At 37.0% G+C, this 12,454-nt stretch overlaps 1 protein-coding gene across 4 annotated transcripts in view; it reads left to right on the forward strand.

The window, feature by feature from the left end:
* The window catches only part of pax3b (paired box 3b), a 90,083-nt gene that overhangs the window by 49,395 nt on the left and 28,234 nt on the right, over positions 1 to 12,454 (forward strand). For 3 of the 4 annotated variants that reach the window (XM_059989393.1, XM_059989375.1, XM_059989366.1), the window contains 2 exons: positions 4,895 to 5,060; positions 9,105 to 9,319. In XM_059989393.1, coding sequence (XP_059845376.1) covers positions 4,895 to 5,060; positions 9,105 to 9,319 — 381 coding nt within the window. Of the gene's footprint in view, positions 1 to 4,894; positions 5,061 to 9,104; positions 9,324 to 12,454 lie in introns of all 4 variants that reach the window. The other variant, XM_059989385.1, reaches the window with a different exon arrangement.

A 12,454-nucleotide genomic window follows, 5' to 3' on the forward strand; every position in this document is an offset into this window, starting at 1 on the left:
TGTGTTTGTATGGGGCTGGGAGCATTGGGCTGGGAGCATTTTAAAGGAACAAGAAGAATTATGGAAAATCTCATCGAAACCTATCAAGTGTTGAAAGGCCCTGATAGAGTGGATGTGGGGAGGAAGTCTCCTACAGCGGGACAGTCTAGGACCAGAATGCACAGCCTTAGGATAGAAGGACATTCCTTTAGAACAAAGATCAAGAGGAATTTCCTTAGCTGGAGCATGATGAATTTGTGGAATTCATTGCCAAAGATGGCTATGGAGGCCAAGTCATTGGGTATAGCTAAAGTAGAGGTTGATAGGTTCCTGATTAGTAAGGATGTCAAAGGTTTTTGGGAGAAGACAAGAGAATGCGATCAAGAGGCATAATAAATCAGTTATGATTGAATAGCAAAGCAGGCTCAATGGGCTGAGTGGCCTAAATCTGCTCCTACATCTTATGGTCTTATGGCCAGCTGGTGGCCCAATGGCATCAGTGCCAGACTCTGGAGCGAAGGCTCCCGAGTTCGAATCCAAGTCGGGCCACCCCCGAGCACGCTTTCCGTCCGAGCTGGGTTGACCGTTGAGCTAGCCACTCGGCCTCATAAAACAAAACAAGGGTCGAGTCAGGAACGTTCATATCGTGACCTGGTTAATCTGAAAGGAGACCAATCCTGACACCACTCACCAAACAAAAATGGCTGATTGTCTGGTGTGACAAAAATGGGCTAAAAAAAATGGACTAGAAAGGCAGGGAATTACATTTTCCAATCCACTATAAGCATTTAGCCCTTGGGGTAATTTCATTGCTGTTCTCCAGAAGGGAATGATTTTGGTCTTTTTACTGATTTGTTTCTATTGATCAGAATCACAATGTTCATGAACCTATGCTGCAGTTTCCAAGGTTCACTTGCACTGTGTGATTTATTCCAATAAAGTATTAGCAGCATATATCTAAACCAGTTACCCAAGGAACGATTTCTGGAGGCCATTGGCTTCTGAGCTCTTTTGGGAGCATTTCAGAATTGGTTTATTATTGTCACATACCATGATAATTTTGCGTGCCATCAATACAGACTATTTCAAGAGAAAATTAGTAGTGAAATAGAGAATATAGTGCAATAGTTGCAGTTACAGATATAATTTGGTTGAACATATGGTAGGGTGGGTCAGTAAGTTTGCAGATGATACAACAATTGGTGTTGCAAATTGCATAGTAGCTTTCCAAGTGATACAGTAGATCTGTTGTAAATTTGGACAGAGAAGTGGCAGATGGAGTTTAGTTTGGGAGAGTGTAAGGTGGTGCCCTTTGAAAAATCCAATCAAAAGGGAGAGTACACGGTTAATGGCAGGATCATTAACAATGTTGATGAACGGAGGGAGTTTGGGGCCCATGTCCATGGCTGTCTAGAAGTGGCTGCACAGATGATGGGGTGGTAAAGAAGGCATATGGCATGCTTGCCTTCATTTGTCCACGTATTGAGTTAAAAAACCAGAAGTTATAGCTTCATAAACCTCTGGTTATGCTGTATTTAGAGTATTACATTCAAATCAGGTCACCCTATTATAGGAAGAATGTGAGGCTTTGGTCAGGGTGCAGAGGATGCTTACCAGATTGCTGCCTGGATGGCGGACAGGTGCTTTGAGGAAAGATTGGACAAACTAGGACTGTTTTCTGCAGAGCAGCAGAGGTTGAGGGAGATTTGGCAGAAATTTATAAAATTACGCAAAACATAAGACATTCAACATCTCTCTCCCAGGATTGAAGAGCCTAGTACCAGAGTGCATGTACTTAAGCTGACAGGGGCAAATTAGGAAGGAGATGAGCAAAGCAAACTTTATACATGGAGAGTGGTGGGAACTTGCAACGTAATCCCTGGGGTGGTGATAGAAGCAGATATTATAGTAGCGTTTAAGACCCTCATTGAAAGGCACATGAATATCTAAGGAAGGAAGGGATTTTGTCAATGTGTCGGAATAGGGATTAGATTAATTCAGAGTCATTGTTTTAATTAGTTTGGTACAACACTGTGGATCAAAGGGCCTATACTGTCCTGTACTGTTCAGCGTTCTAGGTTCCTTAGGCTTTCATCTATATTCGATATTCTCTCAACAATGGTTGATCTTCAGAATTAAAATTCACAATCTGTATAATGTCCTTGAGGTAAAATGGGAATATTATTCACTAAATGTTAATACTGAGGAATATAACCTGCTGTTAAGATAGGTGAGGAAAACTTGGTCAACGTGAAATGAGAGGTAGGGACATAAAGGCAAGTATTGGTCCTTGGAAACTGAAGGAAATTTGAATGTGGTGGAGTCATGATTCTTGGGGACACTGAAAAGGTCAGAAGTGATAAAGCATAGAGATTCTCAGAGGACCGTCCAACTGAGAAGAGTCGAGGGTATGAATAGCAGGATATGGAATGAAGGGCAAGAATTTTACAGTCATATTATTTGCGAAGTTGGGATAATTGATGAAGAAGAGTGGAAAATGGAATGTGGGCAGCAATTTTGTATGACATAAAATTTGTACATGCTAGATTAAGAGAAGCTGAGCACGAGGACATGTCGAGACACCAAGTCTAAAGGTAACAAAAAATACATGGTGGCTCCAACAATAGTTGAACACAGTGGTCTGAAGGGCCCATCTTTCTGCTGTACAACTCTATGACTCCATGTATAGATAGGCACGATGGTATTCATTGATGTGGTGAGCTGAAAGGACTGTTCTTATGCACAACTGAGGCAAGGCTGGAAATTGATTTTATTGAGGAGTAGAAAGTAGGCAGCCTTAATGACAAGTTGTTAAATATGACACTAATGCTACAAATGGCTCTTTCAGTTACAAATGTTTTGCTAAAAGAGGGGCAGAATTGATGTGTAGGCAAGTCTGTGGCAAATACTGAATGCCCTGGTACAGAATTTGCAATTGGCCTAGAAGTAATAATGCTTTCCATTGATCTCCAAGCAATTCCCTACAGGGACCTGGCAATCTCTGTGGCAAGAATTTTCCCTTTACCGATACTGCTTTGTGTCAGACATCAATTCAATCTGATCCTTGTTACCCAGAGACTGCGATACCATGAAGATGTTTGCTCAGCCAGATGCATGAAATATTTCTTGGTCAGTAAAGGAAGAAGGAAAATACATAATTTTAAGCACTATAAAGAATGCTAAATAAAGATAAGAAAATATGTTGTGTGTAAGACACTCAGAAATGTTATAAATACAGTAATCCTAGTTTTAAATCACTTATATTCATCACAGAAAGCTTAAATGTGCATATGTAACATATTTTTGGATCAGATGGTATGGAAAGCAGTCTTTAAGTACTAAACATAAGAACAGATTGTTCGGTGTATAATGTCGGCACAAACATAATACAAAATTAAACTAATGTGCCCACATAACAAATTAGCAACTTGCCTCAATTATTGGAGGAATGCAGACAACAGTGTCATCACAACATTGTGTTTAAACTTCTCTAAGTGAAGAGGAAGGAAAAGGAATCCGATGTAAATAATTTAACAGTCTAGTTATCTATCTGCAATATCTTCTACTGGGGCTATTTATATAACATCACAGTAGATTGCTGGAAAATAGCAAAGCAGCTGTGTATTTATTTGCTATTTGCCTTCAATATAAGCGTGTTCTATGCCTGCATATCACTTTCAGAACTCAAGGAATGATCTAAGTGAAGTAGAAGAACTAACACTTTTTAAGTACTTGCCCCTCAGAGCATGCAGAAGCCACAATATTACAGCAGCTGGCATAGTGTAGCCTTAACCCTATGACTTCTTTGCATTCCTCACAGCTTCATCTGGTCTCATGAGGCCTATCATCTCTTATGTGGCTTGCTGTGATCTACTTCCCTGCTAAATTCCCCAGAACAACTAACATATGGATCTTTTACTAAACCCAGCATGAATGACAGATTTAAGTCAATCATTGACTTCTTCACGACAGTTCAGTGTTGCGAATTCAACATTTCTCAGACAGTAGGAACACGGAATCTGCTAACTTTTATTGAGCTATTCCTAGCAATAAATTTTAACATTTTTAAATGACATTTATACTGCCGTTCTTTGCTCCTTTTAAACCCACATACAACATCTGTATGTCAATAAAACACCAGTGACAGTTAACTGCTGATGAACTTCAACAGGTTTAATTCTGCACAACTATGTTATAGCCAAATAACAAATCAAACCATTATAATATTGTGGAAAACGCATTACTCATAAAGAGTATTCTTGGACTGATTCAGAGGTGAATTAACACCTACACGTAAACTGAAACTGCGCCAGTGTCTGATTACGGAAGATTTACTCAGATCTGACATTCCAGATCCTAGTGAACTTGGAGTTTTGTCCAACCTTGCTGTTTGATAAAAAGGCTAATTCATTTTAGTGGTAGCTCAGATTAAAAATGACAAAGCTCAGATGGAATGCCAAAGGATGCCAACTTTGCAGATCTGCTTCATGAATACTAAAGACATGGCTCTGGCTTATATACTATAAAATGTTTACATATTAACATAAAAGCTTTATTTGAATAGTCTATTGACAAGATAACAGTAAAAATCTTACAAGAAAATTAATCTTTAAAAGATTTATTTTTGAAATTTGTATACAAAATGACATGCTTGATTTGTCAGTGGATCATTTGTTAGTTTTCAATGGCTTTAAGTGAACATAATTCCAAACATAAATGGCTTATTGTAATGTTTTGTTTCACAACAATTGGATCTTAAGATTATTATTTTTGTTCATGAATTTTGCATAATAATAATTTGCATTATTAATTAGTTTGATTTTATAACTCATAGCTTAATTATGATAATAATTATAGCAAAAGTACTCCAATTCAATTAAAATTGTCCTGGAAGTGATCCTATTTAATTTATTAGGTTTGGTTCAGCAACCGCCGAGCTCGTTGGAGGAAACAAGCAGGAGCCAATCAACTACTGGCATTTAATCACTTGATTCCAGGTGGATTCCCGCCCACAGCAATGCCAGCACTGTCGCCATACCAGCTGTCCGATGCCAGTTATCCACCTACATCGATACCACAGGGTAAATCTTTAATACCCATATTCTAAACAGAATAATGTCATTACAATTATCACAAGCTTTTGTGCTTCAGAGTAAACCAAGGAGCTTCCAAATAAGAAAAAGTTGTTCAGTATTATTATCCATAAGAACTAGAAAAAAAGTGAAATTATCAAGGAAGAGGTGAATGATTTGCCATTTTAGATGACTTTTTTTCAGTTGGCTTCTGTTACAATAGCTTGTGAGAACAGAGAATAAGGTATAAATTTAACTTTAGCAGTATCCCAAAAGGTATGATTAATAAGCAGCCATCACTCTTGCTCCCAGTTGTCTTAGCTAGAATATCCAATCACTGGTTTGTTTCCGAATCACCTTTGCTCATTGAGAAAAGTAAGAACTTCCCTTCTTGTGGTTTTTCCATTCAGAATATATATTTCAAGGCAGGCTTGATCCCTGGGTGCCAGGTCTGTGTGGTGGCAAGTTTTTCAGTAATATAATGGGTAAAGGAAAAATTAAACTTCTGGTTCATTCAGGTCCAGCTAACTGTCTAATGTTTAGACTTTTTAAAAAATAAATCATGAAATGATTAAAACATTTAAATATACCCAAACAACTTAAAACATCTTAAATTATTGAATAGTTTCCTCATTTCTCTGCGGCCAGTCCCTTCCATAAGACATAGGAGCAACTGCTAGGCCATTTGGCCCATCAACTCTGCTCTGATGCAATTCTGCGTCATGGCTAATTTATTGTCCTTCTCAACACCATACTTTTGCTTTCACCCCATCACCTTTGATGCTCTTAATAATCATGAACCTAACAACTTTTGCCTTGAATATACCCAATGGCTTGGCCTTTACAGTCATCTGTGGCAATAAATTCTGATGTTTCACCACCTTTGGGCTAAAGAATTTCCTCTTCATCTCTGTTGTAAAGGGATATCCTTATATCTGAGGCTGTGTCCTCTGGTCCTAGACTTCCCCACTATAGGAAATGTCCTCTTCATGTCCATTCTATCTATGGTTCAGTTAGATCCTCCCCTCATTCTTCTAAATTCCAGTGAGCACAGACTTGAGGCCTTCAAATGCTCCTCATACATTAACCCTTTCATTCCCAGGATGATTCTCATGAACCCCCTCTAGACTCTCTCAAGTATCAACACATCTTTTCTTAGATAAGGGGACCAAAACTGTTCATAATTCTTCAAGTATGGTCTGACCAAAGCGTCGATGTTACATGGTTGCTCTTTATATTATAGTCTCAAAATGAATGTTGATGAAGTGCTATTTGCTTTCCTTACCACCAGCTGAACCTGCTAGTTAACCCTGAACCTTTAGAGAACCTTGCATGAGGACTCTCGGGTTCCTCTGCACCTCTGATTTCTGAATTTGCTCCCTGTTTAGAAAATAGCTGACACCTTTATTCTTCTACTGACATACACTGTATTCCATCTGCTACTTCTTTGCCCCTTCTCTAACCTGTCTGTCCTGCAGGCTCCCTGTCTCCTCAACACTCCCGTAAAAATCAATGGTTTACTCTGGCTCAGGGTGATCACGTAGGTTTCATACCCGGGGGGGGCGGGGGGGGGGGGGGTTTACCACATCCATACATTTGCTTGTTGCATGGCAAAACAATTCAGACCATCTAACCTATCTATACCTCATATAATTTTATTACATCGATCAGGTCACCTTTTAGTCTCCTTCCCTCAAGGGAGAAGCCTAGTCTATCCCATAACTAATGTTCCCAAATTCAGGCAACATCTTGGTTCTGCACCAAATTTTATATTCTAAGCCCTGACCTTTGAAGGCAAGCATGCCATATGTTGTTTCCATCACCCACATATGTTGCTGCTTTCATGGAAAAAATGTTCCTGAGTATTCCTTAACACCCTAGTATTTACTACTCTCTATACATTCTACCCCTATTTGCTGTCACATAGTGCAGCACCCTGCTCATGTTAATTTGTTAATTAATTCATTGGGATTAAATTCTGTCTGCAAGTGCCCTGCTCACCTTTTCATCTGATATATTTGAGTCATGCATCCATTTTCCTGCAGTAACTAAGTCACTTTTTTCCCACTATTTTAAATAGAACTGAATATCAAAAGAGATGTATCATAAGTGTCTCGCACAACAACTCCTTTAGACATTTTTACCCAAAGCCTAAAGCCCTCCAACTCTAACATAATCCATTGTGCATCCTTAACTCCTTTTGGAATGTGGTTGTTCTGGAAAATTATTGGAAAAGAAGTAATACTCAATATTTTCTCATAATTGTGAAGTAACTATAACAGGCCTGAATTATTGTTCTTAATTTGTTTTTCGTGCCCATATAACACAAAGTTTTCTATTTGTCTTGATCTTTTTGCCTACAAGGCTTCTCTGCATGATTCTTTAAAGCAGTTTGATGTTTCTGCTACAATCATTTCTTCCAGATGTTTCATGGAATTGAAAGATCCTTTAGTTATGATAAATAGCTATCAAGCCACTTTAGTGTGTACACTCAAGCATTCTTCAGTAAATGTGTTGGCACTAGACTTTGGAACACTTTGCATTATGAGACCCAATGTCACTTTCAATTACTTTGAGTTTAAATGATGTTAGAGGCAGGAAAACATATCCTTTACATTGCTGCAATGATGGAAAGTTTCCTCTGAACTCTGTGCACTAAAATCACAACCATGTTTCTTAAAGAATTTCAACAGTATCATTAAGTCTGGTTCACAGGTGGAATTAACTACCTGTCGGTGTATTTAATTTCACCCCTCTTCAGTACAAGTGCAATGTTTGCTCTACCTGTCCATTGCAAGTAAGATGAGCCACAGTGGCTGTGGGGAGTGAAATTGTTCACAAGGTAGTACCTTGTGAGTAATGGTAAATCAGCAGAATTTTTCACTGCAGCATTCGTCATTTTGCTGAAGTCGCTTATTTTGTGCTGTCACCAAAGTCTTGCACGAGACACTCAGTTCAATGAAAGAGCCATGTTCTTTGCAGCCAGAAGACAATTGAGACTTTTGTCCCATCATTTGGGACAGGATTTTAAACCAGTTCCAGATTTCAAAGCAAAGAATACTAACACTTTTGGGTGAAGCATTTCTGAAATAACAGGAAGCATTTGCAGAAGGTTGGAAAGCAATAAAATAAAAATCCTCAGACAGGTTTCATGAAAATTTAAAGTAACGGTAAGGGTTAACAAATTTCACAACACATGCCAGTGATAATAAACCTGATTCTGATTCTGAGGGGGAAAAAAAAAGAAATTTCATACTTCTTTGTAAATACATAATATTCTAATCACTGGTGAAGAATTTCCTCTGTTTGAAGAGAATATATTAAAAATTTGGTAATTACTGTGCTTTATGAAGTTTGTGTTCTTTTTTCAATGAAATGTAGAAGAAAGTATCATTTCTTTCAATATTAAAATCGATAACATTGTGGTTAGCTTTTAGATAATGTTTTGCATGTTTCAATGACTTGTAAATGATATTGCAAAAGAAGGTTAGCATTCTATTTAAAAAGTCACTGCCTTCATAACAAAAAGTCTATTGGAAACAAATCTTTTTACCAGGGAGAATTACCAAAAATAAAACCAATAATTTTTGTATGAAGCTTCATCAAAGGGAACAATGAAGGAAGCTTTAGGTTCAGTAAATTACATCTTTAATTATATCATTTTTGGTTTCTAGTGACCAATGTCAATCATATGATCAAATGATAGCATCAATCACATATAAGGTGGGGAGGGTGTAGGGTAGATAACTGTTTTTAATTAGGTTCTATGAAATTGCTTTCTCATTATTTTTCCCTTCTAAATATTATATGTGTTTTACTGGAATTTATATTACTGAGGTATATTTATGAACAAGTCAAACATTTTTTTGTTGAAGATTCTGCTTTTTTAAGTTACTATATTTTGACTTCTGAAACAAATAAGTAGCAATTGCTAAAAAGTGCCTTAAAGGCTACTAGATACACAAGATTATTAGATTTTAGTCTTAGAATAGCAATTCCTTAAGATAGAAAAGTGATGGAGCACTAATACAATAAATGTTATTGTGCTTTCAGCAATCTCCGATCCAAGCAACACAGTTCACAGGCCACAGCCTCTGCCTCCGACATCAGTTCATCAGAGCAGCCTCCCTTCTACTCCGGACAGCAGTTCAGCTTACTGCTTATCCACCAGCAGGCATGGATTTTCAGGGTACACAGACAGCTTTGTGTCTCCAGCAGGGTCTACCAATCCTATGAACCCAACGGTTAGCAACGGCCTCTCACCTCAGGTCAGTTTTGTGATTCAGAACAGGCTGTCTACTGTATATGTGAAGCAAATAGTTTGCTACCCAAGGCAAAACTAAAGAAAGATTTCTAAATTTAAAATCATTGCCCAAATCTGTTTATGCAGTTCATGTGACTATGCTGGTTTATGCTCAGTAATTTTTCCAAGTACTTGGCTTCCTTGGCACTTTATAAGACAACTATTTCACTGTTATCTTTTTGGAATACTCAAATGTCATGCAAGTGGATAAATACTGAGAACACTATATAAAGAGTAACTACAAAGACTTCATTGCAGAACTCATAAAGAAAGTAAAAATCAAACAGTTTTCCAAGATGAAATTCCATGTGTGTTTTAGGTTACTATGTAATAGATTAAAGTGTATTACCATTAAAGTCACAAACTTGCTTTGTTTACCTCCATTGTTTAAATACATGGGTTAATTTTTAAAGACATTTTTCTAGACTGTATTTCTATCATTTTCAATCTTGGCAGTTACTAATATATTCTTTTGACAATGTTTATAAAAGTGAATTAACAATCCCGTTAACTTAGTATTCCCTATCTAAGATCCTCTGTTAAGTAAACTAGAGTTCAAAATTGGAACTCTAGGTGGGGCATTACTTTTGGAGCCATTTAACAGAGTAAGACATGTATATCATTATAATTATTTTGCTAAACCTCTCCCCTTAAAATACATATAATAGATCTTAAATGGGAATTCACATTACAAATTCAGCTTTTTTGATCTAGAAATGGTTAATATGGGGGGCATAATTTTAAGGTCATTTGACAAAAGTATGTAGGGATGACAGAGAGTAGCTTTTTACACAGAGAGTAGTGAGCAAACGGAAAGCTCTGCCAAGGGTGGTAGTAGAGACAGGTAGATTAGCGGCATTTAAGAAACACTTAGATGCTTGAATGCTGGAGGGCTATGTAGGAGGGAAAGGTGAGATTAATTTCAGAGTAGGTTAAAGTGTCAGCACAACATTGTGGGCCGAATGGCCTGTACTGTGCTGTTATGATCTAGGTTCTATGATCAGGTTATATTTTGTTTAACAATGAGTCCACACAGTAGTGTTAAATCAGGCAAAATGGCAAAGACAACATTAAGATATGCTTTTAAACAACTACTGTAAGTTTTACTTTTGTTTATAAATTTAAAGCTCTAATATCACAATGACATTTCTATGGAAAACATCCATATTACATGATTATGTGGTCAGTAAATTATACTAGAAGCAATTAATTTTATATAGTGTTATAAGAGACTGGTGGGGGGAAATAAAGTTGGTTTGTGTGACACCATTGTCATGAATGATCCCTTCATTGAAACATGCAGGCTTAAGGCTCACTTAATGGAGCATCTCAAGCTAATATAGCACCTTAGGCTAATATCACCCACACTTGATATTGCACCATTAAACTTTTTAAATGTATTACCAGCTGGTGAAAGTAGACATTATCATTTTATTAAAATATACTGTCTCCATTTATTAGCATAAGTTGGACACAGGTGTCATTTGATATGTACACCAGTTAATTTTTAATATAGGTCACAAGGGACTTGAACATATAATTAAAACAGAGTCATTTCAGAGTGAGGAGATAGAATGCTAAAGGTATGATTTTCTTGAAAAGCATTCTATAAATTGAAGAACAGAAGGAAGCACAAAATGACATAAATGAAAAGTGAAAAGACAATTATAGTCAATTACACACCAATCATTGGTTACCGCGACTGCTTGAACAGTAAGGAACATTTTAATAGGCAGAAAATGAGATTCTAATGGCACAAAGGGGGGCCAAAATGATTGCTTGCATCTGTGGCTTTTTATTCTTCATTTAATGTGCAGTTGAATTGCGCAATGTTTTTACCGCTTTCTGCAGTACGCTGATAACTCCCAGATCCAACAGTTCAGACTATGGTAGAAACTATAAAGTGAGAATAAACAACTCCCCCCTTTGGGCAAATAGGACCTTTCCTGGTTTCTTTTGCTTAGAGCATGCAATTAATTGACATCTTAATCAATTTCTTTTGGGAAGTGAGAGTGTAGCAGCATCAAACACATTGCTGTCGCATTGGAATTAGAAATTCTTAGTGCCTTATGTTCAAAACAGTCAAGTGGCTCTGCATATCATCAGCTCATTTACTTGTTTTGCCCTCTTGAATGCCTTAGCCTCTGTCTGATTAATATGTCATTGCAATGGAGATGCCTTGCTACTGTATTTGAAGATCATCTTTCTGGTGAAATGATGACAGCAGTGCCCTGTTTTGTGTTGCATTTTGTATCTATGCTGTTGATACAGTTGGACTAGTTGGAAAATATGTATGATTCTTGACAAAATATCTGAAAATGTATATTTGTGATGTGAAATCTTAGTCAATATAATCATAAAGGTATATGAATTCAAAGACTCTGGAAAAGAATTCACCCACACATTCTATCTTTAAATTAGATCTACATCTACATTTTAAGTACTTCCTGATAAAAATTAGATATTCATTGTCTATGATTAGAATTATACCTTCTTTGACTGGAATTCTACACCAGAAGAATCAAGTTATTTTTAGCTATCCTGTCAAATCCTTTTATTAATCACTCACTAGTTACTTTCCAATCTTCTATACTCAAGAAAATACAACTATAGTATTAAACCTAACTATGATATAATTCTATAGAAACTGCACAGCATTTTCCGGTAGCCCGACACACCTTTCCCTAATATGAATTGGTCACAAAAGAATGCATTTCTCCAGATGAGGTCTGATCTACTTTTTCTGGAGCTGGTGCATAACTCCCATTACATCATATAACCCAGTAACGGGGGAGAAAAACTTTGAAAAATCCGACAGTTACTCAACAGGTCATTGACCTAAAACATTAACTCTTTTTCTCTTTCTATGCAAACTGCATGACTTGTTGAGTCTTTCCTCTTTTCAGGTTTTAAGTTAGTTTAGCTACTTTTTGATGTAGTAGTTCTTTCCAGCTCCAATCACATCATTTTTTGGCCTGGTTTGTTGTTTTTTTTTGAAAAGCATCCTCAAACACCTTTAGGACTTGCACATGTCTAACCAGATGAAATTGCAAGAAGGCAAACATATGACCAATGCTAGGAAATAAAGCATGAATTATAA

This window comes from Hypanus sabinus, chromosome 2 (genome assembly GCF_030144855.1).
Source record: "Hypanus sabinus isolate sHypSab1 chromosome 2, sHypSab1.hap1, whole genome shotgun sequence".
Lineage (NCBI taxonomy): Eukaryota > Metazoa > Chordata > Chondrichthyes > Myliobatiformes > Dasyatidae > Hypanus > Hypanus sabinus.